The following is a 27,789-nucleotide window of genomic DNA, read 5'->3' on the forward strand; positions in this document are numbered from 1 at the left end:
TGGTCGAGGCCCCGTCCCTGGGGGCGTTTAAGAGCAGGCTGGACGAGGCTCTGTCCAGCCTGATCTAGTGTGGGGTGTCCCTGCCCATGGCAGGGGGGTTGGAACTAGATGATCCTTGTGGTCCCTTCCAACCCTGAAAAACTTCTTTACTGTAAGCATCATGGAGCACTGGAACAGGTTCCCCAGAGAGGCTGTGGAGTCTTCTCTGGAGACTTTCAAGCCCCATCTGGATGCACCCCTGTGTGGCCTGCACTAGATTATACAGTCCTGCTCTGGCAGGGGGGTTGGACCCAAAGATCTCCAGAAGTCCCTTCCAACCCCTAACACCCTGTGATCCTGTAATTTCCTGAGGGCAAGTTCAGGCAGTGAAGCTCAGACCCTGTCCGTTGCTACTGTGTCACTCCAGCACAATTGCAGAAAACTAACTGTTAGCGTTCACACATCTTCAGCAGTGATTCTGTCCTGTTAGCCTCAAGATGGCACAAACCAGATCAAATCACTAAAGAAAACGTAATCATGGAATAATTTGGTATGGAAAGAATCACTCAAAGCAGGGCAACTTAAGGCAGGTTGCATGTTGAGTAGTGATAGTGGTGGAGATCCACAGCCTCTCTAGATCCTTGATCTCTCACTTCCTCCATTTTGAAGTATTTCTGCCCCTAAAGATCCACCTCACCAGAATTCCCTGTGTTGCAGCTCACATCCATTGTCTCTTGCTCTATGCAGGATGACAGGAGCCTGGCTCCACTTTTGCTACACCCTCCTAAGCAGCAAGACAGCTGTAGTATTCACCCTCTTCCCTGAAGCCTTTTTCTCTCAAGTCCCAGCACTCTCCCATACATCCAACACACCCAGCCTCCCCACTATGCATATCTCTAAACAAAGAGAAGTTATTTTAAAGTCAGCTTATTTGGAATCAGAGATTTATTTTTGCTGACTGTAAAAGAGCTGACAAAGGAGTACCTTTCATGCATATGTTGGCAATAAATAATGGTGGACATGATGCTGCATGATAAAGTCTGTCCTTCCCAGCTCTGTGGCATTAAAATGTTGTTACGGACAAGCCTAAATCTACCTCTCTCAAGTTTTTGAGGTACTTCTCTCCCTCATTTTATTTGTAGCTTACAGGAAAAGTGTTTTGATTAATAGAAGGTTGGGTTTTTTTTTAGGTTTTGTTTGTGTTTTGTTTCTTTTCTCAAATCTGTGATTGTCTTCCAAAGTAATTCTTATATTCAGATGAGATTCCTTACACTTTGAGTAGACTCTTAACATACCCACATTTATACGCATATGCAATATACATATATACAATTAGCCTGCCATGGAGAGTCAGGTGACTCACTGAACACTTTTTGACAGATGGTTTTGGATATCCAGTTCAGATGTATTACTTGAAGTGAACAGAGTCTTTCCCAGACAGCAGTGAAAAGAAGCTAAATATAGTCTAATCATGAAATTCTTCAAAAATTCAGTATAATCAAATGTTAGAAATTCTTGTCTTAAATCCTGGGAAGATAAACTCACCCACAAGCTTATCAAGCAGTATTCCCCCAACAGAGTCACTTATCTTCCTGTATAAAAGCCATGTGTGGCAGATTGTCTCTCTTATTTGCATCAACTTATATCCCCACCAAATTAAGGTTTAACTAAATAGTTTGAAGAGGAAAAGCCTTGAGTACTCATCCTATAATCAAGATCAAGTCATGGCACTTTCAGGTCATATTGCATACAGAATGAAAAACAACAAATTAAACTAAACTGGAACAGCAGAAAAAAATAATAAAAACATGCTTAACAACAATGACCTATTCTAATCAAAAACTTTCTTCTTGTTTAGACTTTTCAATAATCTCAAGGCCTTTTCAACTTGAGGAAGGAGGCACAAAAACTGTGCTACAGGAGAATACATACTGTGTAACAAGTTAGTACAAGTTAGAAAGTCACTCAAGCAGCCACAGGCTAGAGATTTCTTGTGCTGCAGATTTAGTTCTGTATCATGTACCAATGCAAAGAAAATCCAAGCTCTATACAAAGCATAGGAACACCTGAAATTTCTCCTGTGAGTGATGAGATATCTACAACTCAAAGCAAGCAAGCAGATACAACATTTTAAGAATTATTATTAATGCTTCAAATCTACACCAAGAGCAGGATTTAGATGGTTACAATCAATTTACCATTAGTAACAGCTTAACCCTCACTAGTTCTGAAAATAAAGTGACTTACTGGGTTTTCAGACAAGGAAAAATCAAATGATTCCAAACCTTAGCAGGGCTCCAAGTTCCAGGTGGCACATTTGTTACAGGTTGGGGAACTGAACAAGTCATCTGCCTTGTACCTGGCAGCCAGAAGCCCTCAGTAGTAGCTCCATTCCCAGCTCTATTCAGTAGGACACATTGTCTTATGTAATAGGGAAAATGATTTAAAAAAATTATCTTGGATGTAATAGTGAGGTGTGGTTTGATCATAAGAAGCTGATCACAATCTCCATGCCTACTAAGATATTTCAGTTTTCTACTACATGAAGATAAAGAATTGAAGCAGCTTTTAAGAATGAGACTGAAACTGCTCAGGTTTGCTTTTTACCTACTGCACTCCTGTTGCCTCCCCCCTCTCCCCACCATCTATGTGTGAAGATGAGCTCACTAGCATTGCTATATCCTTTGCTGAGGCTTTTGCATAGTAAAACACAATCAAGGGCTCTAATTAATCTATTTGAGTTTAGCTAATCCTTTCATTGGATTTTCCTGACAGCTTCTACTCCATTGAATCTGTGTGTGGAGAGCAAGTTCTTTTCATTAGTATATAAAAGGAGGGATGGTATTGGTTTACTGCTCAAAGGATAATTCTTCCAGAACAAGCTCAGTCTTTTGTGTCTTACACAGACTGTGTAAAACTGCTTTACACCACAAACAGAATGGGGATTTTTGTTTGTTTTTCATTTTGAAGAAAAAGGTACACATTGGAAATCAAAGCAATTTCTTACTCTTGGCCACAGGCTTGTTACAGTCAGCTCAGTGAAGTGACTAAACCTGCTTCCCTTGATATTTGTTTTGGCTAGAAGCCTGCCTTCTGTATTGGACACATTCCCCTCCTTTCTCATCAGGCCTGAAGATGTCAGTTACCAGGCAATTTCAGCATCCTCCACTCCCTCCCCACCTCCCATTCACAAAATATTTCTAAAAATCACTAGGCAGATGGACACTGGAGAACAGAAGCTTGGGACTGCCTTTGAGTTATGAAGGGAGAACAGAATCTTCTACTGATGACTAACAGCAGGTTAACAGAAATTAGCAAGGACTGGTTAATGGCTTCAGGCAGGTTAGCCTGACTTTATATCTTAGTCTGGCAAAATCAAAGTAACACAGCACCGTTTAAGTAATACATAAGCCATCTAAATGTTTTATTCAGGAAATTTAGTTGAGCTTCAGAAGTGATTCACCATTACATACATGCAACTGCAAGATACCAAAACAGTTCATTGTGTGCATGTAGCAAGGGGTGTAAAGAATACTAAGAACTTCTAAATAAAGTATGTATTGGTATTTAATGTGTAATTACTTACACATATAGAAGTTTAGCAATATTTCAGTACTCTCTGTGGAAAAGATGACAGGGATGGGGAAGGAATCTAGTTATTTACAGAGCTTGAGATTTACAAATTAGAAATTAATAAGAGAAAGTGGTGTAGCTTCTTGCAGCAGCACAGTAGATTCATCATTAATGTGCCTCTACAAACTGTCAGAAAAAATCTAACATGAACCAAGTAGTTCACAAATGAATCCTCAATCCAGACAGAGTTGGACAAGAGAATGCAGGAAGAAACAGTTTGAATATTCACAGCAAGCAGTTTAATATCCACCTTAGGTGGTATTTTATTGTGAAGCCAGAATTTCTTGTTTGCTAACCCCTGTCACTTCTGCAAGATCATGGCAATATTACTTGTACTGACAGACTTTTACAGATTTAAATGACCACCAAGCAACAGCTGTTGGGATTAACATGCACACAGCATCTCCAGAAACAGATTTTTTTTCCCCGAAAAGAACCAGACAGTTATTTGACAACACAACACTGTAAACTGTTAGGTGAGAAAAGTTCGGTCTGGCAGGGAAAAGATGCACAGAAATCACCAAAATCAGTTCTGCCTTGACACTGGCCAAAATTTTCAAGCACTTCCAGAATTTTGCAACACTCTGAACACATGAGCACAACTGAACTGTGGAACACCACTCTGGTTTGTGAGGGAGGAGCAGAGCGCAAGCAGCAAACGCTAGAAAAATTGTTCATTTGCACTCAAGTCACCCTCCACAGTCATGTCCTGTATTTGCTCGTTCCCATACTTCTTTAATGCCTTCACTAAGATTTATTTGAATACACATAATCAAGTCTTTTGATAGTTCAGTTATACTAAGACTCTCATGCATAAACTCCAATTCATCTTTGAGGGCTTCCAAAGCACATGGTCTGTCTCCCTCAACAGCTCTTGACCTGAAGCTTGCAATTCAACCCCTTACACTGCTTTGCAGACACAAGTAAAAGTACCACCTCTGCAAGGCTGACCTGCTTATGAGTCGCTCTACTACCTGCAGCAGGCTTAAATGGACAGCTACTTAGGTAGCCAATTCCAGGATAGAGACATAGTAGAGTAATACTTCAGGCTTCATTATTTCTTTTCCTTCTGAGTGTTACCAGAAACTAATACAGAATGTACTTGTTCCTAAAGGTAAGTTTATGATTCACTACCAAGCACATCAGGTCTCTTTGTACAATATTTATCAGGTTCATATAACCAGCTACTCCTGTTAGCAAGCTAATCAGGTAATAAAATTACACATCTTGACTCTTTGGAGAGTAAAGCAAAGAAAAGAAGCTGAATGAAACAGTGAGTCTTCATTCTGATAGACAGGCATCTCAAACCACAAAGCTCAGCATCAGAAGAACTACAGATGCATCAAACCTCTCAAGCTCCTGAACAGTGTGCACCACTCTCACCAGGTTATTGCCAAAGAGGAAGAGAGTGGTTAGAAATAATGAAAGATATAATTAAGCTAAAACCTATGGGTTTAAAGTCTTGAAGATCAGAAAACAATAAAACAGAACCTCACAATTCATCAAGTCTGTCTCTAGAATATATATTAGGTAAAAAACTTATTTTATGGAACTCCTAGCGTATCTAGATTAGTTCAAACACATGCAGCTTTACTGCTGGGAAGCAGTTTAACAGCGATTCCCAGCTTACAAAACTATGTGAACTGTAGACTCCCAAAGTGAATCACAATGTCTCATTCACTCCAGTTCACGATTTAAGGTTGGTATAAGTAGATATGGCAATTACTTGGTGGAGAGCTGTGGAAGACTTGTTCTTAGAAAAGAGACTATACACAGAGGACAATTCCTGTATCTCAGGATAACCTTCCTGTTATTTAATCTGCTGCAGGAGTTGGCTAATGCTACTAACATCACCCTCTATATGTGACAGCTTAGCAGTCAGAAACATGCAAATGTTTGAACACTGGAGAAATAGGGAGCATAAGTTTTGGATAATTCCATCAATATAAAGACTGAGACTGCTGTTAAAAATTCACTCCAATTAAAATCAAATTCAGCATACAGAAAAGCATGCATTACAAATGCCTTTGCCCTAGGCATAACCATAAAAAACTTTACAGATATGAATAATGAAATTTGAATTTGTAACAGAACAGAAATCTAGCCTTTCAGGTCCAAGCAAAGATGAAGTTTTATTTTGGTGGTGGTCCTGAAGGAACATACATTTATTAGGTTGCCAAGATCTGTGTAACACAACACCTGCACAGTTATCTAGATAAGGATTTACTACTCACCCAGGTCAAAGATTTCACCATTTATCTTCAGCAATTTGAGTTGCCTTTCACTTGCCTGGACATGAATAAAACTAAGCAGCAAAAGGTTTTGTGAGGATTTGACAAGTGGAGTTAAAGCTGCTATTGTGATTTCCAGTTATGATTTCACATACACGCTCTTTAGGCTTAACAAGAGTACAAGTCTGCAGATAAGTTTGTTACTGAAATATCTTTGCAAAGTCAATTACAGCAAAGACATCACTGCTCCACAATCCAAGTGACCATTCTTCTCTACTGAAGTGTTGTATTCAGGCAGCAACATTTCAAAAGCAGAACCTAAGATAAAGATTATTATGTATCCATTTAAGTAAACATTTCCTTCAATTTACCTAAAGATGCTTAGAATAAACTTTGTGGTCTAAAACAAAAAAGTAAGAGTCAAAACATCTTTGCAGAAGTTTCTTGACTTTTTTTTTTTTTTTTAAAAGGGAACTTCTGACAGGTAATTTAACCTGTTACACCCTGAGGCACTATCTTTCTTTGAAGCCTGCACAATACAAGCTCTGTTGAGACTTGCAGAGGAAGCTCTTAGCTGTAGTAGCCATGGTTCTGGCCACTGTGAATGAGAACAGAGGTAGGTTAAAAAACAAGATTCTTTGAAGAGGCAGCACTAGGATGTTTACTATTTAGACACTTGTTTCATGTTATGACAATCATATAAGCTATTCATTAACTGTATGAGACCCACTAAATCCAGTTACCACACCCCAAATAAATGTTCTAATTATACAGAAAGTTTATTAATCAATACATTTTCCCTTAGAAGAGAGATACGTGGAACGGGTTTGAAATAAAGGCCTACTTTCAAAAAAACCCAAAAATAGAACCAAAAATAGAACCTTCAGAATATGCAAAGCTAAGTATGTCTGTTAAAAATATTGTGCTAGAAGAAGTGGAGGTGAGCTCTTTTCTAAAGAGGACTGCAATTTTCTGTTTGTACTTTGTACTAAATGATATGGAATGTTACAGCTTTGAACTTACAGTTTTTAAACTTAGTTCTCTGTAAAAGTTATCTTTCAGAGCAGTATCTACTCAAAATACTGGCAATATCTGCAGCAATAGATCTTTCCTTAGACCAACTGACACAGTCTAAAGACAGACTTTTGGACTTTTTACCAAATTAATGCCCAAAAGCTTGTTTAACTTTCATTCCTCCCAAACTGCAACTATTTGCCCCTAAGGATTTTTCCCGCCTTATCTGAAAGCAACACAGAGAATAATTTGTCTGTTTTCCTGGAAGCTCCTAAGAGGGGTTCAGAGACAAGATCTATAGAAGCGCACACCTACAGATTTTGGCAGGTCCAGTGGCCTATCAGGCACCAGCTGCTCCTGTTGCACAAAAGACTCAGCTGTCAAACAAGGAGAGCAGAAGGGCAGGCTATTCAAATGCCTCAACTGCTGATCTGAGTTTCTAAGCAGGAAAAAAAAAAAAAGGAGGGACTCATCCTTAGCAAGCCCCAGAAAGACTGTTAGTCATCAGGGAGAAGCTCCTACAGAAACAGTTTTTAACCTCCCAGGAATTATGGGTTTCTTCTCAACCTTAACTAAGGTGAAGTCATCCCCCAGAACACGAGGTATTGCAGCTTGGCTAAATCTTTGTGTCCAATTCCTGAACCCGGGAAAAGAACAGTGTGCAAGAGATCAGCAGGATATCCAGGCAACTTCCCTGCTATCCCAGATTTTGATCCTTTTCTCCATACTTGTCTTTAATAGAGGAAAGACCAAGAACTCTTTGGGACATTAAGAAGCTTTAAGCACCCCTTGCAATTCACAGTAGCTCATTCTCATATTCCAGAAAGCCTTCCATCTTCAAAAATGATTGTTGCCACACTGCTTTAAAAGAGTGCTGCCAGACTTTTACCCAACTGTAGGTGAGGAAAAGGACATGGACAGTTGTCACTACTTCTGAAAATTGTTGTTTTCTCTGGTCTGCAAGTCTTACAAGACAAAGAATGGGCTTCAGGTAATATATTTTTACTGAGTAGGACACAGAAAGCAAAAAAAAGTCAAGCACCTCTATGATTTTCACAAGCATTTCAAAGCTAAAAATTGAAGAGACCTGAGAAGCCAAGCACTTTTAATCCTGTCCTAATGAAGACAAATTTCCAAACAGCTCCATATCATATGAATTTGCAAAAATTTCCTTTAATAGCAGCTAAGGTCAAGTGTTACCTTTACATTGCCATTCAGATGCAGCATCTTAAAAAGCATCTACATTTAGATTTGGCTGGTGCACCTCCTAGAAAACAGTGCAAAAGCACTGAAGACAGAATGTACACTACCAGGTGGTCTTCTAGCCTACTTCATCTCCAGGCTCATGAATTGGCAGATGCCAAATGGCACTTTTCTTTTTAAGCAGGCAGTGCTCCAAATAGCATTAGTAGAGAAACCCTAAACAAAGCAACTCTGGTGGGATTTTCCATTTCAGAATCTAAAGCTTTGAGGATGAACAAGTTTTCTATCACCTCCGTAGGCAGTCTGAACATTGCTACTGCTCATTTCAGTTATAAATGCTGAACTCAATGCAAGCCATGCTCTCATTTTTATGCAGGCTTTAAGAGCTACATAGCAAATTAGGGCAATGGTTTGAAGCACATCTCCATCTTTGCCCATCTACTTACACATTTCCACAGCTAACACCAGCACTGAGACACAAGCATATATACCCAATGTTCAGTCAGCAGCAGTATAGAGTAAGCCACTTTACTTCTCAGGAAGTCTGTTTTACTTGAATTTTACACACAAGTCTCTAATCACTAGCCTCTTGAGGCTTCCTGATTTTTTCCAGCTGCAAATACTAAGAGCCATATGGTACACATTACAGGTTAATATTTACTAGTCATTTAGGGCCTTTCCCAAGTGACAGGTGGTGGATGTTGCCACTCTCTATAACTGTGTCCAAATGTAACACAAACCTAGACCTAACTGTCAGCTAGGCTTATAAGCCTTAGATAGTCTTGCAAGCCAAGTATTATATAGTCCTAGCACCACTTATTCTGGCAGTCTATTTTTAATCCTTTCCTGGTTAAGGAAATGGAATAAACATACAGACTGCAGACTAATTCTCCAGAAAATGCCTTGTTCCTCATAGAGCATCAATAGAGCGTGCAACAGAGGAAGCTTCAATTCCTGACTCCTGTTAAAGAATGTTAGTCATTTGTCACTGACAACATCACCTTCGTGTGTCAAGTGCACGAAGCAGACCACACAAGAAGAGAAATCCACCTCTTTCTTTGAAAAAGGAGAGGCAAAATAGAATAGCATTTCAGATTAATTCAACCCTGCTGTGGTCCATTTTGAAGCTACTGAAAGCACCAAATTAATACCAAAGATTAAGGAAGGCTACATTCTAAAGAGTATAGAAACTCTGCACAGTGATATTACCTTGAGATGTTATCTGAAGTACACACCCTCCTAGCTGTCAGAACAAGACCTAACTCACTTAGGGCTCAGTGGGTGTCTGGGGGATTTTGTGGTGGAGGTGATTATCAACTCCATTCTTCAGTTCTTGGCCCAAGTATTATAGCTGCAAGGTTCTCTTAGTTAAAGCTGGTTTATTGTTTGCTTATGCCTGTAGCATCAGCATGCTCTGTGTGCACATTTCACTACCTGCAGACACTGCTATGGGCAGCATGCTCTGTATTGCTCAGTACTAATAAAGCACTACTCCCAGCCTCAGGTAATCAAAGCTGGAAAAGTGATACTGAAGAGGGCCATGTTAAAAAAGGAAGCAATGAAGACAAAGCTATTGCCCTAACCCTGCAAATCATACACTTCCAAAATAGAGTATGAGGATCTGAGAAGTTGGGAGGCCCTGTTATCCACACAGAATCAGAAACTCCTAAAGCTCGTAATAATCAGATACTTTATGGGAACTGAGCTGCTTCTTCAGGAACTCCAACTTAGCTTCAGCAAACGAAGAACAGCCCTCAGTGTTAGCTCCTCAAGTTCATCTACTAACCCACTGGCTATGTGCTAGCAATGGCTGAAGGTCTCATTTAACCACCTGTCACTTCAAGCGAGGTGCTTCATAGCAAGGTGCACCTTGCTATCAAAAACGTGACAGTATAGCAATATGGAGGGTCACAACAGTAATTTCCTGTAGACTGTTTCACATGGGCAAAACAAAAGGAGCCCCAAATGTATTTTATTGCCTTTAATACCCTGGAAGAGCTCCAAAGCTAGTGCCAATGGAGAATTCTATCTAGTGCACATTCATCTTGGAATTGGACACTAAAGCTTGATTGGAAAAACATTTAGTTTCCTTACACTGGAGAAATTCTATCTAGAGGCTGTACATCACATTATCCTGAGAGTCATTACATTGTGTTTGCACTGATCATCATTGTGTAGAAAGCATGACCTGGGAATTCGGTCACTGGTCAGAGACTTCAGAACCCATGACGAACTAAAAAGGACCACTGATAAAATCTTCATTAAAAGCACTGGGGAAAAAAACACCAAAGAACTTCTGTTTTTTTAAGGACTAACATTGCATCAGTAGCAGGAAAAGCAAAGTAAGTCTGGTAAGTGCTAGAGAAAAGAAGGGCAGAGGGAAAGGAAAGGCACTTTGAAACAAATGTAAACAGAAGCTGATGTCTAATAATTTACTCTGTATTTTGTCTCTATTACCCCCAGACCATAAAAAGATATTTTACTAAGAAACAGTTATAATGGAGTAATCCTCCTGAGAGATTCAGTAACAAAAACATTTCAGCAGAAGGATGAGCATATAAAATATGTACCATGTAAAGTACCTGCTTTAGTAAAGAAACTGAAACATGTAACCCAAATACTAATTTTTCACATTAGAGACACCATCCACTTAGAACTTGTCACACTGCTCATATTCAGTGGATGTTGTATAAATATGTATAGTATTTGTTTTAGGAAGCAAGGAAGTCTTCAGCAGTACCACTGATCTTTTCCTTGCTTTGACATGTGTAAGTTTAATTATTGCTTTCTCCAGCAATTGATTTCATTCACTTGCTCTCTAGAGTAACAAGTAAATAATAGCTAACCTAAAGTATCTTGTTAAGATGATTCTCTGACCTAGGTCTGAGGATGTCAGCAAGATGTCTTCCTTGCAGCACTGCACTAGAACACTTGGTTTAAAAGTAGGAGTAGGCAAGGAGAGCACACACATGGTTCCAATGCCCCAGCACAGAGTGAGGAGATCCACTCATAGGAAAAAGCCCTGAAGTATTATTAAAACTCAAAGTGCAGTTCAGTCTGAAGCTTGGCAGGAGTAATAAACAGCCCCTGGCATTTGTACACATTCCAAACCAGAAAGTCACTTTCTCTAAGGGAAAGTATTCCCTGAGGCACCCTGTTTTAGGGAGTATACCAACTCCCACAACTGCTATTTGGAGCTGAACATATGCCAAGAAAATAACCTGCTGCAAGTTTGGGATATATGCTCTGCATCCTGGAGCAGTAAGTTAATTACAAGCACTTACTACAGAGCTTTTACCAAAATCAATACATTTCTGCCATCAAGACAAAGTCACTGAAAAGCTTACAATGAGGTTGATAGAGATCCATCCTCTTAGCGATGCTAAATACTTTGGCTTTGTCTGTTCATTTAAAAGAAGGAAAAAAAAAACCCAAACATTGCTGCCACAACTGGCTGTGCTGTTAGTCCACAACTACTTCTGTAGTGTATCAGCTGTTTAAGGTTCTTTAAAGAGATCTGTTGGATTATTCTCACTCAGGTGCATTATGTTGATATTCTAAAAATACATTTTCTGAGCATGACTAGACCTGTCAACAAGCATTCTCATTCAAGCCTGAAGTTAAGGAATTTTTTAGGTTCACTTAGGATACAAAAATTCATACTTCAGCTGTAGATGTTTTAACACTTTGTTACTGCTATTGCTTTAAGAGCTTGAAAGCTTGCAGAACACAAAAGAAAGATTTTTGTGCCTGTGCAGCATATGTGTAGGAGTGCCACCAATTCTATTGCCTAGAAGTTTCCATAGACATTCTGGATCAGAAACTAAGGGACGCTGCATAGACACTTTCCCTTCAATCAAAATGCATAACACACCCACCTGCCCAAATACCAACTTCTGTAGTGATGCTTCTGCTGTGTATCTGGGCAAAGGCTTCTAAATATTTTTCAGGACACTACTTTTCCCATTAAGAAAAGGGGAAACAAATATAGGAAGTTAAGCTGGCTATCAAAACAGCAACTTTTCTTCTCTAGATTTTCTCCTTATTTTTTTATATAGTTAATGACTTAAAAAGTAACTGTTTTGCAGAAACCTCAAAGTTACTCCTAATGTCAGTAACTGGAGGAAAAAGGGACAAGAAGCTCAAAATAAATTTTCACTTCTCAGTCCAGTGAAGAAGCCTCCTTTCCTTTCTGAATACCTTTGCCCTTTTAAAGTTCAATATATGAAACAAGTGTTCTCAAACTAATTCAGGATAAGTATTTTCTCTGATTAAGTCAATTCATAGTCAGAATCACAGCTAAAAGTTCCTTTGCCTTTCAGAAACAGCAGCTTCTGCTGTCATTCTGTAAAAAGCATGGTGTAGAGAAAGTTTACTCAGGAAAAATCAGTGCCCCATAAAAAGGATTATTGTCAAATGGGTTTTAAACTGAGTTCATGATCTCCTTCACCCAAACACTGTTTTGCAATGCCATTTATTGTCAGGAAATCAAATTTCCTGGGAGCTGAATGGTTGTCTAGCCTTGCCTGCAGGTCACGTTAGCTTTCATTGCTTTAAGTAAAGCCATTTAACTGTTGTTTTAAATAATTGCTAGTTTAACTCGAGGTGTAAAAATTTCACTTCATTGCCAAGGGTGGTCATTTTCTTGCTCTCTTAGCAGAAGCTTGCAAGAAAAGAAAGGTTTGCTTCTGAATAATCGATGTTGTTGTAGACACAGAGTGATGCTATAAAGAGAGTCTCTTCAGTTATCAATATATTTCTTTCTTAATGAAAGAATATTAGAATAGAATAGACCAGGTTGGAAGAGACCTTGAAGATCATTGTGTCCCACCCATCATCCAACACCATCTAATCAACTAAACCATGCAACCAAGCACCCCATCAAGTCTCCTCCTAAAAACCTCCAAGGATGGTGACTCCACCACCTCCCCAGGCAGCCTTCATTGCTAACAAGGTACAGACAAAAAAAAACTTGCAAGGTTTGAATTAACAGTTTAAATCTTTTAAAGCACTGGAAAATTAGCAAGGTGGCCAGGATATATCAAAAGTGAGAACTCTTCATTTTCCTAGTTTGACTAAAACAACTGGAAAAGAACAAGAGTATGACTACGAGAAAAGCAAAAATAAAACAGTGCTTGGGATAAAGGTCAATATATAGACTCAGAGCTTTTCAACATAGAGATGAGAAACACTGCCAGGAAAATGTTTAACTTGTTCAGCAACAGGTAGTTATTAGAACAGTGGGACTCAAGTCCATAGCTGAATTAAAAAAAAAAAAATGCATCTGGGCATTGGTCTTAAGTAGACTTGGATTCCAGGTCACCATTTTTGCATTACATTGTTTAAACTAGTATACAAACTAGGAAACACAACTGACATCTTTAAGACAACAAAGCAGAAAACTCCTACTGTAAGAACAGCACCAAGGAGTTCATAACAAGGAAAAAAAGGCTGCCAGCCTAAAGCATCACAGCCTCACAGATTTTCAGAGGATCTCAAGCAGAACAAGTAACAGGGACGACCTGTTCCCAGGACAGAAAGTAGGAATGAAACCCAGACAACTGATAGTTCTAAACACCTTATCAGTGACTTGAAACATCAAAACCTATAATTGTCAACATTTTCAGGAATTATTACTGAGTTTGGAGTTGCAAGAAAAACCTCAGTTATCTTATTCCCTTCTGTCCACAGAAGGATATACATTACACTTCACCATATTAAACACAACATACTGATGCATATTAGTAGTGCACATTTGTTTATAAGACACCTAATTTGTATTTGAGAAGGTGCTACAAGATGAACAGAAGGTTTTGACTTTCCAGCTACATAACCACTGATTATACATGGCATACAAATAACTGGTTATAAACTATGAAAGGCACCATCTCTGACACCATCTACAAGCTTCTGCCCTTCCACTCAATGCTGGCAACCTACAACAGTACTTGAAGTTCCTGAAAGTCTAAGAAATAGAAGTCTGTCAAAAATAAAACAAACTACATGACAACACTGTTAACAGGTGTTAAGCTTTGACTTCTCAGCACAAACATTGGCAAGTTGCTTCATTTTAGCACTCTGGCTGCCAAATAAAGCCAAATTTTATGTTTAGCACATTAACTAGCCCAGTTAAGAAGTAAAGGCAGTTAGTCGAACTGAAAACTAAGCTAGTAAGATTGCTTAATTTTCTATGTAGAAGTACTAAAACCTATTATAACTAACACCGCTTAAAGCAGTAGTTTCTAAAATACTGAGATGAAAGGCCTCTGTGAAGCTTTACCCCTTCTCATAAACTGCTTTACAGTCTCAGGCTTTTAAATGAAGCCATTCCAACATTGCTTCAGATTCACTTGAGGGGCATGGCAAGTAGTGAGCAGAGTTATCAGCAGAATCTCACCTTACCTCATGCAAGATGCCCAAACAGACCAGAGAGCCTTTAAGTTCTTCTACCAGAGCCAGTAACATGATCTTATTTACCATAACCATCTCCAAAAGCAACAAAAGTGTTAGAGACGATTACTACAGTAGAGAAAGATGGAAAGAGGCAAAAATCTCAGATTTAATAACAGTGAGGCATCTTGACAGAAGCCAAGGATTTCCTTAACACTCACAGATCCTTCTAAAGAAAGAGTATCTACCACATACCTCAGTTGCCATGAAGGGTTTTAAGCCTGGTTTCTAAAAGCATCCTTATTCCCTAGGAAGCAATACAGCACAAACATCTTTCTCCAAATTAATGGTGTGGTTTACAACTAAGACCCACCCCCTCTTGATAACAATGAAGGCCAGTCCTAAAAATAGACACTTTTCAACATGTTTAATATATTGCAGCAGAAAGTCCCAACATACTGACACTGGCAAAAATACTGACTAGTCTGTTTTCAGCCAGGGAAGTGAATGAAGCTTTGCTTATCTCAGGGAAAGTTAAGAGGGGGGAAAGCAGGGGTTTCAGCAGAGCTGCAGTAGCAGAGCTTATCTAGCATACAGTGGGGTCATATTAGACTGCAGGAGAATTTTTCAGGCCTAGCTATATGCCTCAATAAAGACCATAATTTTGTAGATAACAATTACTTTACTTGTGGTTTTAAGTTCAAATAAATTGCACACGGATGCCTTTTACAGAGCCAGAGAAGATACTGAAATTCAACTCTGACATTTTAATTCTCCATAGAGATTAGATAAGAAACAGAATGCAGATGAGACTAAACTATTTTCCTTCCCCTCCAAACTGGAGGGGACAAAGACAGAAATTCAACAACAGAGCTGCAATAACTACATCTTGAAGGCTACTGCCTGCAAGTCAGATAAAATCCGTAGCTTTAAAAAAATCATTCTCTCCTCAACTCCTAACACATGCTTCAGGAGAACTACCTCATTGACAATACTGCCATTACAATTTACTCTTCTTTTGTTATACTGTAACAGAACAATACATATACAAACACACTGCATGAAAACCTCCAAAACTGAAATTCTGAATGCTGATGTGCTGACAGCTTAAGAGATGACTTCTTGGCTAGTTGAACTTAAAAAAAAAAAAATCATTCAAGTTAATATGAACCTAACTCACAACTGAATTACATAATTATGATCAGTTTTTGACAAGAAGATATTTAAGTTGACTTAAAGTACACCTGAGTGCACAACTGTACTCATAATTTTAGACTTACAGGATCATTCAGACTGGAAGGGACCTTGAGGAGGCGTTTTAGTTCAGCCTCTCACTGAGATATGGCAATAAAGATGCAGAGTTTTGTGAGAGCTGCAAAATATCAAAGCCTTTTAATAAATTACAGGTTAGGTCCTTTTAGAGGGAGAGAGACTAAATCATTAACAAGTCTAAAATAAAATGATAATTTGTGATATACAGCTTTACAATTATCTAACTGTACCATATCCATCTCTCCTACAATTAAGATCACATCCTCTAGTTTTCACTTCTTGCTCCTCCTCAGAAGTTCTCCAAGTGGAGGGTAATCTCTGCAAGAAAGACTTCAAACAACTGTGAAGCAGTTCTTCAAAATACCATTAGAATTCTTGTTTTATAATAGGACCCTTTCCTCTCCAGCTCAGCTATGTTTATTCTGTTGCTAATTTCACATTACATCGAAGCTTTTCCTCCACATACCACACTCATAGCAATTTCATAAGAAGGATGCTCAGCACATTCCTTTTTCCTGAAGTTCCACTGTACCAGTGATATTTAACCAGGTTTAATTACATTGCTCACCTTTTACAGAGGCTAAAAATGCTGCTTTAAGGATCTTTAAAATTAAACTAGCACTAGATCTTTTGATCAAGTTTTATTTTAGGTACTCTTGAGAAGAGTTGACTAAGAGCACAGAGTCAGCATCAGACAGGCAAACACTGCACATAGCAAGAACTTACAAGTGGTTTTAAATACCAAGTCCACACAGCCTTATGAAACAGATAAGCAAACACTGTCTTCATTCAAAGCAACTTGTTGGCTACCACCATCATGCAGAGGCTGCTCTCCATTCACTTACACTTACGTAATACTATTCCTAGAATGTGTGAGTTATCTAGATATCTTATGTGGTGACATGAGCAGAGAGTTTACACAACCAATGCAATTAGAGAAGGATGAAGTATTTGAATCTAAGTGAATGAAAGGTAGAAAGGCACAATTCATTTTCACTCTATGTGATGAACAGATGTCTCAATGTACTTTACCCCAGAGAGAAAATATGTGCATTAGATTCATTGTGATGTTCTTACCAATTTCAGTTGTTCTGTAATACAGAAAAAAGTTTCCACATGTTCTATTAAAACCAACAGCAACTGACTGCATTACATTAAGTTTTATTGCTTATTTACAGCAGAAAAAATAATTGTATAAATTTACATCAACTTTAAATAAGGCTAAATAACTCAGGTAATTCCTTTCAATGAACATATCAATTCATTCATGACAAGAATAATTAAAGCCTAAGAGTTTCCATTTAACTATCTATTTCCATCAGGCAGAAAAACTAAGATACATGATGATCTTGCATGCATAGCTAAGAAAGTCTTATTATGGTCCAAATGGCTCTGACACTGGATTTCACTCAGGATTTCCTTGATTTAGTATGTGCCAGAACTCACCCTATAATACAACTTTTACTACACTAGTTCAGTTAAGAGCCATGAAAGGTCAGAAGTAAAGCACATGACAAATGACAAGTTACAAGCAAGAGGGCTTGAGCCTTGATGTTATGAAACTGCAAGAGTCTTGTGCATGACTAATCAAGACACATCCACGGAATTTCAGGATGAAATACTTTTCGAATCCTTAAAGCCAGCATCCATTTCTTTCTGCCTCTACAGATCTGGCTTTCGTAACTAGAAAGATGCACAGCCAGTTATGAAATGGGAAATAATGATAACAGCCACCACTACTGTAATAAAATGTTTAGGACAAGAGAAACCGATGACTATGTATTTACAAATTAACCATATTAATCAAATTGTAATTAATGATATGGTAGCACAGCTTCACATACGTGGTAACATCTGAAAGAAGAAAAAAAAGAATCTCAATGGAACTTAGAGAGCTTCCATGAATGACACATTAAGCACAAAACAATACCCATCTTTCCAGCCTGTCTCACCATATTTGAACAACTGTTTGCATCCCTACACTTTCAGTCAAACTGAAGTTTTAATGGAAGGCAAAGAAACACATGGAAGAGAGTACTTGATTTCTAATAACGTTTGGTATGACAGTTTATTTTCACTCTAAAAACTTAGGCTTTAGCTGCAAGGGAAACTAAGTATAAAGCAACAGAGAGTCGCTAACTTGAAGTGAGTTTCATAGCACAATTCAAGAATCTAGTCCATCTATGCTCATTAATTAGGTTTCACACTCAATACCTGCAATGGCTTTTCTATAACATGGTAGAAGTGCAAACCTGCCAGGAGAGGAAAAAAATTCTGCTTCTAAGAGCAGCTCATCAGCTCACATATGTATGCAGATTTATATTAAAACTACCATGGCACTTCAGTGAGAATATTGTCCCCTAACACACACACACACACTAAGTACCCATACCTTCTGATGAAGGCATACAACAAATAAGCACCAATTTTTACAGCAGAATTTGAAATCCCTTCACATCATCACTACACCATTTCTCATTTCATTCATTCTTCCACTCTGAAGTACATTCTCAGACTCCCAGCTACCTTTGCAGTGTTCATCAGTATTTACACATTTCATTCTACATTGAATCTGCACAGGAGTCCATAGCATGAGCCATGTACTACTCACAAAATTCAGATGAAAGGCTATGGAAACCCAGCAATAAAATCTGAACAACTAAATTCACCCTTGAGCTTAAAGTTTTGATTTTTTTTTCAAATGAGTCACTAGGATTTCTTTACAATGTCTGTGTTGGCAGATAACTCTCAACTATGCTCTGTCACCTTGTAACTGCTCATATAGCCTACATGTGTCTTCAAAAATGTGGAGCAAAGAAGGTATGACCTTTGCATTTGAAATGTATATTACAAGGCTGAAAACCAAATTTATCATTTTAATAAGGACACTAGAATGACTGGAACTCATCCTTCCAGATTAATCATCTTGGGGGAAGAGGGAGGATTCTAATAAAAGGTCCCAGAACAAAATTCACAGAAGCAAAAATGCTGTAGTGTTAATTCAATTCCTTGTGAAAATGGGGGAGGGAATAATAAAATCAGCTCCATTTTTTATTACCATTATATGAGATTCAAGGACATCCAAACACTGAAGTAGTGAGAAACCGTTTGACTCTTATGACAGTGTCAGTGGGACTTGGATAGACTGGAGCAGAAGTGTCTCTCTTTACCCAACCCCCACCAGCCTTTGGGCCTTCAGTTACTCTTATCTCACTGTGGGTAGTAAATCCCCAGGGGCACTAATTCTAAGAGAGAGGCTGTAGCTGTGTGTTAAGAACCAGGAATGCCACTATTGTCTTTCCTCCTTTTTTCCATGTCTCCCCAGGCAGAGGCCTGCCTGCTGCATGGTCAGCCCAGTACAGTCCCTTTTCTGGACACCCACCAACTGCACACAAGGAATTCTGCTCGGGTGCTTTCCTGAAGGGGCCACATTTATGCACACAAACCTGCCCATCTTCAACCCTCATCTACTGAAAGAGTGAAGTCCTGTAGATGGGACCGACTAGATCCTTCTTTCAGGGTGAGGGGTTATGGGAGTAGCTTGGGGTGAGGTGGCAGTGCAGTAAGCACTGGTGGCACACTACTATCACACTTGAGTACACACCTGGGCATGGTAAGAAGGAGGGGTAGAAGAAGAAGACAGTATGTTACAGCTGGTCTTTGCTTTTTTGAAAGGCAGATGAAAGGTCTTATAAAGTTTCATTGTGAAGGAATGCACTTCAAAGGAGAATTCAAGACAAGTAGATTTTGTCAGCTCTAACTACAAAATCCAGGGGGGGAGGTAGCAGAAAGGTTTTCTACACCTATTACTGTAGCATCTTATGATTTTTCAGCCAGAGAGTAATCCTAAACAACAGAACTTCAGATTCATTTTTCTTTCCAAGCAAATTTAGAAGTTTAACAGAGAAAGGAAATGTAAAAATCTGAACTTAACCCATGTTTAAGTATGAGCCTTTTAGTCAATTTCACTGCTTGTTCACAGATGAAAGTCTTAATCGAGTACCTTGAAAGAGGAAGCCTCTTTCTCCTCTCAGTTCCCAGGCCCAGTCACCCCATGGAAGCTGGGATCGCATCCCCTTCCCAAAGGGAGAAAACAAAACTCTTCCCCAGGCCACCTACTGTGCACCCTCTGCAGCACTGCACGCTCCTGCCACCTCCGTCAGCATCTCAGCTCGGGTTTAAACGAGCAGAGCGACAACCCTCAGGAAACCCCAGCCACAGTCTGAGACGCCGTGCTCCGGCAAACCATGCCCGCAAGTCTCCGCTCCCTGTCACGTCCAGGTGTGACTTACAGATGCAGGTGAAGGCTCCCTGGCAAGAGGTCAGACACCTCCTCACGCAAGTCCTTTGGGAGGGAAGGCAGGGGGAGATTTCTCCTCCTTTGTCCTGGTGGAACAGCGGGTTCAGAGCACACACAAAGCTCGTCCGGGTTTCCCCCGCTCACACTCACGCTCCCTCCTGCCTCCCCACAGCCGCAAGTGAAACCAGACGTGCCAGCGGCACAGGGGTACGGCAAGGAGCCGGCCCGACGCCGTTAGCCCCGAGAATCCCGAGTGCGGGGCGGGCTCTGCCCAGAGCAGGACCACCCGAGAGCCGGCGGCACCTGAGGGCAGCGCGGCCAGAGCCGCTCCCGCGCACGGCTGCCCCCCGCTCGCCCGGCTCCTGTCAGGGGCCGCGGCCCACTGCGGCCCCTTCAGCCCCAGCGCGGCCCCCAGGGAGCCTGCCCTCAGCCAGCCCGGTTTTGAACGGGATCGAAAGCTGGCTTCGAGGCTCCGCGCTGCCGCCGCGCCCGGCAGGGACAGCAGCAGTGGGCAGCGCCTGAAGAGAACAAGGAGGGCGCTCAGCACTCACCGCCGCCACTGCCTCCTCCGGCCCCCAGCACCCCAGCAGCAGCACCAGGCAGCCGGCAGCCAGGCTGCGCCTCCGCCACCGCGGCTCCATCCCGCCGGCTCAGGAGCTCCGGGGCTAACCCTGCGACGCGGGCATATCCCAGCGGGGCAGCACGGCTCCCTCCAGGCTGCTCCCACCGGCCGCCCCGATGCCTGTACCCACCCCTCTGCCGCACTTGCCCGCTTCACCCGGCTCAAGTCCTCCCGGGACTACTTGCCCACAGTATTCATCCGCACCATGGGCGGGCGGGAGGGTGGCAGACGGCGGAGGGTGCGCGAGTAGCGTGTGCGTGGGGTAGAGCGCGTTGCCACCCCCGCTCTAAGGGGGGCTGTGATTCTCCGCCGTCTCCCTTCCCCTAGGGCGCTGGGGTTTTGTTAGCTCGAAGGGCGGGCGTCTGCTTCTCCCCGCCCCGCATTCCCACTGGGTGGGAGCCGCTAGACCCCGGACTATTTTCTGCAGCGGAAGCACTTTGGCGTGTGAGGGTAGGGGGGCAGTCGCTGGCAGTACCGGGTCGCACCTCAGGAGGGGCGGGTGGCGGGGCGCAGGGTTGTGAGGGGCGCCCGCCGTGGCTCGCCCGGCTCAGTGCCGCCCCGCCCCGCCCCGTTCTGATCAGGTGCGACGCCGCTGCGAAGAACCGCGCAAACTTTCTGCCCGGGCACGCTCTGGCACGGCGCGCACCGGCGCGGGGTGTGGAAAGCGGTGGGCGCCTTGAGGGGGCTGGCGCGCCGCAGGGCAGCCTCGGGAAGCGAGCGGTGACCATCCCCGAGGCCAGCCCGGGTGAGGTACCCTCGGTCCTTCATCGTAGCAGGCGAAGGAACCGCGGAGGTGAACGGTGGCCGCGCAGGGGGCCTGCCCACCCGCTCCGAGTGACGGCGCCGGGCCCTCCTTTTCCTCCGGAGTCCCTGCAGCTGCTTGAGGCATGGGCTGTACCCGAGCCCCTGCCCCGCCGGCCTTGGGACACGCAGGGTGAGTGCCAGGGCGCGGCGGCGCCCTCCCCGTGGTGTTCCCCAGCCCCGGCCCGCTGGCGGTGACTCTCCGTTTTGTTTGCCCGCAGGGTGCTCCTGCTGCTGCTCCTCTGCCTGGGCGCGGAGCTGGCGAGTGGGGTAAGTGCACAAGTCTCGGCCGCGCCTGTGACTCCCCGGAGGTGGAGGTGCCCAGACAAACCTGTCGGGTTTTGGGCATCCTTCGGCCAGGAAAGAGAGACCTCCATTGCCCCTCGGGAAGATACAGGGGTTTTCTTTAGTTGCCCTACACCTCTGCTTCCAGAGCTCTGTGCCTTTTGTCTGCTCGACTTTGGTTTTTGTAGCGTTCGCTGGAGTATAAGTATTCAGTGGAACAGCGTTCTGTGTCTGAAGGGATGAGCAACATCTCTCCTTTGCAGCCTTTCCTTTGTAGCCTCCTCTCAAGTGCTTCTGTCACAAGCTGACCCATTAGATTCTAGCTTGCGTGGGATCCAACCCAGAACACCTCATAACTAAGTAAAAGTGGTGTGAGAAATTAAAGGATGATGCTGTTAAGTGCCCTATCAAGGTTCATTACTATGAATTAGTAAGTGTGTTTTAAATTCCAAGTTGGCATACAGAGCAATGATTTTATGATCTGTCAATCTGACAATTTTATGACATAAACACATTTTGTTTCTCTTGCTGTTCCTAATTAATGTTTAAACAGATTAGTAAGAGATCACAGGCTTTTAAAATGTTCCTAAGTGGCCTGTTTTTTTTTTTCTTTTTTAGTGTTGTAATAGATTTTCTGCAACTGGAGTGCTGAAATTGTTAGCCCACTTGACTATAGTGAATACAAGAGCCCTTTACAAAATCTGTAGCCTAAACTGGTGTACAGTTGGCAGTAAAAAAAAGTCTCTTTGATGTATTATGATGTAAATTGTGGTCTGGATTTTGTATAGCACATAAGTAACAATGGATTAATGGGACTAGTTAGTATTACATGTTTTAAGCATGTTTATTTTAATTCAACTTCTAACAGACTTCTAACAAGCCCAGTTACAACATGGGTTCTTGGTTTGTCAGCCAGTCTTTTTCGACTGATTTTCTACTCTTTAGATTAAAATCTTAAGGATTTAGACTTTTCCTGTGCAAGTGGGAAGAAATCTTTTGAAAAGCCTTTAATAGCAGAGGGATTTATACTTTTCATATAGGTGAAAGGCTTGGCGGCTCTTTGCACTTTTTATGATCACTTGCACTAGCAGAATTTCATCAGCCTGATCAGGTGGTAGTTACAAGCTCTAATCTCCTCAAAGATTAAAAGATTAGACAATTTTCTTCAACAAAACCAAGAACTGTTCTTGCTGCAGTGGAATCTGTGTGCAAATGACTTGTATAAAGCAAGTCTTTTCAGGGCTTTTTGAAACATACATACAACATTTTGTAGTCATTTTTATAAATTCATTAGATACATCAATGAAATTATTCCTGCTGGGTGCAGATGTAACTGACAGCAGATTTTTAATTGTTTGCTGCAATTTTGTTTCATACCCCTTGGAAGGCAGTCAGATTTTATGAAGTTCCTTGACATGTTTTATGGCTCATAAAGGGACTTTGTCAATTTAGGTCTATTGCAAGGGCTAAGATTAATACTTACCTGCCATTCCTAAGTTTTCTTGCCAATCTTCTTTGGGGTTAGAAAACAAGCAAAATCTGTTGTGAAAGTATGAAGAAGAGTCAAAAATAGATCTGTAAAATATTTCATTTTTGTGCTTTATCATGCATTTAATTATTCTTACTAAAAATGCTGTCAAACATGCAGAACAGAAAAATGATACAACTGTTTCTGTCAGCTTCAAATGCAGTAGTACCTAATGGACTTTCTAGTATTGCTGAATTGAAAGCACACCCTGACACCTTGCAGCCTGGAGTAAGCTGTTAAGAGCAAATACTAGTGGTAAAAATTGGTTTTGCAGTAAGAAGAGCTTTTTTAGAAACAACATGATCTCTGAAACATTTAGTGGTCCTCTGCTATATAGTTTGAAGTGAGTGAGCATAGTAAAGTACAATGTAATAAAATGAGGTTAAAACTTTAGGCTAATAAAAATAACAACTTTTAGATGCTTCAAAGCAACAGCACCATTAAAGGCACTTGTTTCTGAATATAATGTGGTTTATAACTTTGTGCATCTTCTTTCAAATAATCTCATTTCAGTAATTTACCTTTGTAAAAGAAACATCCTAAAATATTTTACCAAGTTCTTCAGTAATGTTACTGTGGACATGGCTGGTAGGCAGTGGCTGGCATGTCAGGTTGGTGTTTGTAATAAAGTTGTATCAAAGATGGCTTTGACTTGGAGGTCTTGGACTAGTTGGCTTGTCCTGGCTCAGTGTGGCAGAATGGGGAACTTCTTTGGATAATGTTCTTTTAAGTGGCTTGATTTAGGGGGATTATTGACAAAACTTCATAAAAATAGTTACAACTTCCCTCTACAACTACCTGAAAGGTGGTTGTAGCCAGGAAGGGGTTGGTCTCTTCTCCCAGGCAACCAGCACCGGAGCAAGGGGACACAGTCTCAAGCTGTGTCAGGGGAGGTTTAGACTTGAGGTGAGGAGGAAGTTCTTCACTGAGCGAGTCATTCGTCATTGGAATGCCCAGGGAGGTGGTGGAGTCACCATCCCTGGAGGTGTTCAAGAGGGGATTGGACATGGCACTTGGTGCCATGGTCTAGTCATGAGGTCTGTGGTGATAGGTTGGACTCGATGATCCTTGAGGTCTCTTCCAACCTTAGTTATACTGTGATACTGTCTCGATTACAAGATGTAGTCATCCCTTCCTCTGTAAGAATAGGATTTTACAGTGGGACTGAAGTAATTTCTCATCTTGTAGTTATTTTTCCCAGATGTAAATGATGATCTTTTTAAAGCAGCAGTACAAAATCACTCTTGTGATGTAATCTATGTTTTCTTGAGCCACATGCAGAAAAGTGGATGACTGCTCTTACACCTGGGATTACTCTGCAGAGGGATTGTTCCCTCCTTTGTAGACCAATTGCTGGAAATGTCCCAAGAGTTTCCCCTAACAGCTTTCAGATAAATGACTCCAGGAGCTGTGCTTCATGTTTTCAGTCTTTTGTCATCAGTCATTTGCATTAATAATGAACCAGAAGTGTCAGTGCAAGATACTGTGCAAGGTACACAGTCTTACACTCTAAGACAAATGACAAAAGCTAGTCTAGAGCTGGGAGAAATAAGTGAAAAGGTTGAAACAGTGCTAGAGAGGCAGATGTTTACCTCAGCTAATTGTTGTCCACCCCTGAGGCTTCTCCAGGCTACATACAAGGCAAAATACAGTTCATAGAAGGCGGCCTTAGAAGAGGATAATCAGTTTTGCTGATTTTTCCAGGGTGCCCTCTCATAAACGTGAGCTGGAACATGAGATTAAAATGGTCATAAAGTCTAGAGACAGTCTCTGGCAATGAAATTCTTCTCTCTTCACAAAGCTCTCAGCTGAGCCTCATCATAGTCCTTCCAGCAGTCCTGTGCCCGCTTGAAAGCATACCTGGTGTACAGGTGAGATGGTACCGCCTCCTTTCTTTTTTGTTTTTGTTCAGCTAACTGAGCACATCTGAAATACGTGTTGATCTTGATGTGATATCCAAAGGAACTACTGCCAGGACTTACTGTAAGGACTTTTTGTCCCACATGTTCTCTTGGAGCAGCTGAGCTTTAAGCTAGAGTTCAGTTAGCTTTTATGAGTCTGTACTTAATGTACTATTGTAGCTCTTCCTAATCTTGTTGTTTTTGCGGGGGAGAGAGTGTGAGGGAGTGGTAATAAATGTGCAGATTAACTACAGAGAATCTCTTTTTCTATTGCTTAGTATCTTGTTCAGCAGAGCATCTGCAGTATCCAAGGAAGACAAATAAAATCTACCTGCCAAAACCAGTTCTGGGCAGCCTGCTCTATTTTGGTAACTGAATCTCTGCTAGTTTACAACAAGCCTACCCAAGTGATATTATTTATCTCTTCTATTGCTGTATTCCAGGTTTTCTTTTTATGATACAAATGTTTAATAATGTCTTTTAATAAGTACTAGACCATCATAAATGAACCAAGCTCATTGGTTTTGGTGGCCTTATGCCAAAAATAAATGTTGTACCAGAGCTCTGACAGAAAAAATAGCTCTATAATTATGGATATTGAAATTCAGAGTTACAGCTCTCATTTCACTTTCCATGATCTAAGCAAATATGATCTAAGCCATTAAGAGCTATTTCAGAAGTGGTTTTTTTATTTCTTGGTAATTTCAATCAGTCTTTGTAAGTGTACAGTCCTATAGTTTGACTTTCACAGCTGTATCTTTACATAGCAGTGAGCTTTATTGGGAAAGAAGTAACATCTGTAGTAAAGTTCTTGTCTAAGGAAGGAGCTTACAAGGAGAATTTAAGAAATAATGTAAATTGCAAACCTGATCTTGTAAATCTCAGTGTACTGGACAAGGAAGCTTCTAATCTGTAGGAATGCATGGCTGTGGAAAGATGTGGTTGGTGAAGATCTGTGCGCTGCATTGGGACTGGCCATTCTGCAAAGGTCAGATAGGTCTATAGAAAAACAGTGAAAATTATTCCCTGGTTCTGTAGAAAACTAATGAGAATTTAGAAGAATGCAGCCAGCAGGCAGTTCCTAACAGTGCTAATTACCTAGCCCTTGCCAAGACATGTTGGATCTTACAGGAAATGTTCATTTGAATATCTCTTCCTCTCCTGTCTGAACAAATACTTGTTTATTGACTATTTTCTGGGTGCTAAAGATAATTGACCATAACGTGTGCCATTTTATTTGGCACTCGGATACTGTGGTAGGTCACAGCATGATGAAATTCAGTAGTTCATGTGGTTGCATTCTGAAGGGATTTTTAAAATATCATTATCCATTTAAGATTGTGGCTGCCTTTCACGTAGGTGTTGGAGGCATTGTGTGACCTGAAAAAGCATTTTCTTTCCACTTCAGGATGTACCAGCCTTACTGCCAGCCACAATGTTCCTCTGATTTAAGAACAGCTATTAGGGATACTAGTATGACTTACTAAAGTCAGCAGGGCATTTCATGGTGGAACCTCTCTACTCTCTGTCTGTCCTCGTGGTAGAGACACTCTCTACATGTGTAGGGGTCTGATATCTTACTTCTTCCTAACTCTTCCACCCAAGGTAACAGCAGTAACATGCTGATGCTTACAGATACTGTGAGAATGCTACAGAGTGCAAAAAGCTGAGAGTAAAATGACTCTGGATTGCCAGTCCTGAACTTCACAAAGTCTTAACTCTCTTTCCTGTTTAGTTTTTTTGTGAAAAGAGCAAAACTGATCTAAAAGAAGTTGCCTGTTCATACAGATTCTTGGCATTATTTCTGAAAATACTTGCAGAAAGTGGAATTCTGACTGGAGATTAAGATTAGACATCCAACTAATCTCTTGTCAGATACTTTTGCTTGTGTATCAGAAAATGATCCACCTGGTTTTTTAACATCTTTCAGTGTTAACCTGGAAGGGAGAGCTACAAAACACTGCAAAAGCGATGATTCTCTATTAAGCATACATAAAGGAAACATGAAGGTATTTCAGAGATGCTAGCCACTTCTAACCTTTTGTCAGTGCCTTTTATGGGATTATCAGTTCTCTTAGGGCAATTCTTTAGGCAGCTCAAAATAATAAAATTAAGATACTATTTTGGGGGGAAAAATTTCTCATGCTGTAGAGAGGTACAGTATTTTGAGGTGATCATGAAGTTGTCATAGATACAAATGAAAAATTCTGCCAGAGTTGTTGATGTACTCAGCCTCCTTTTTTTCTTTGGAAGTGGGTTTGTATGCCCTTCTGTAGATAATGCTTTAAAACTACATTATTGCCTAGATACCAGTGTAAAGTTAAGTATCAGGTCAAAAAAAAGGGGCTTTGGTAATGCCTGTGTCTCAGCTTAAGTGTTATAATGATGACAAAGAAGACAAAATAAGACTTTTTAAAAACTTTGATAGGTAACTTTCAAACTCTCTGAGAGTCTGGTCTCAAAATACATGACTGTTTTCCTTGTTACTCTGGACAAAATTAAAATGAAAGCACTTCTTTTACCCGTGGGAGTGATTGTTCCAGTGAGATCAGTCTGTGTTTCAAAAGGGATTGGAAGGAGGCTGAACTGTTTGTTAAAGGGTACCTATGAAATGCAGTCTTGATACTGAC

General features: G+C 40.9%; 2 protein-coding genes across 4 annotated transcripts in view; one reads left to right on the forward strand and one right to left on the reverse strand.

The window, feature by feature from the left end:
* The window catches only part of COL4A5 (collagen type IV alpha 5 chain), an 82,783-nt gene extending 60,968 nt beyond the window's left edge, over positions 1–21,815 (reverse strand). The window contains exon 1 of one of the 3 annotated variants that reach the window (XM_068152048.1): positions 21,777–21,815. In XM_068152048.1, the coding sequence (XP_068008149.1) occupies positions 21,777–21,794 (18 nt within the window). In that variant the 5' untranslated portion in view covers positions 21,795–21,815. The other 2 variants (XM_068152049.1, XM_068152047.1) reach the window with 2 other exon arrangements.
* The window catches only part of COL4A6 (collagen type IV alpha 6 chain), a 130,146-nt gene continuing 123,453 nt past the window's right edge, over positions 21,097–27,789 (forward strand). The window contains exons 1-2 of the mRNA XM_068152046.1: positions 21,097–21,578; positions 21,667–21,715. Coding sequence (XP_068008147.1) covers positions 21,532–21,578; positions 21,667–21,715 — 96 coding nt within the window. The 5' untranslated portion in view covers positions 21,097–21,531. The remainder of the gene's footprint in view (positions 21,579–21,666; positions 21,716–27,789) is intronic.

Source organism: Melanerpes formicivorus, unplaced genomic scaffold (genome assembly GCF_026170545.1).
Source record: "Melanerpes formicivorus ecotype bairdi unplaced genomic scaffold, bMelFor1.0.p_v2 SCAF_22, whole genome shotgun sequence".
NCBI classification, from domain to species: Eukaryota; Metazoa; Chordata; class Aves; order Piciformes; family Picidae; genus Melanerpes; species Melanerpes formicivorus.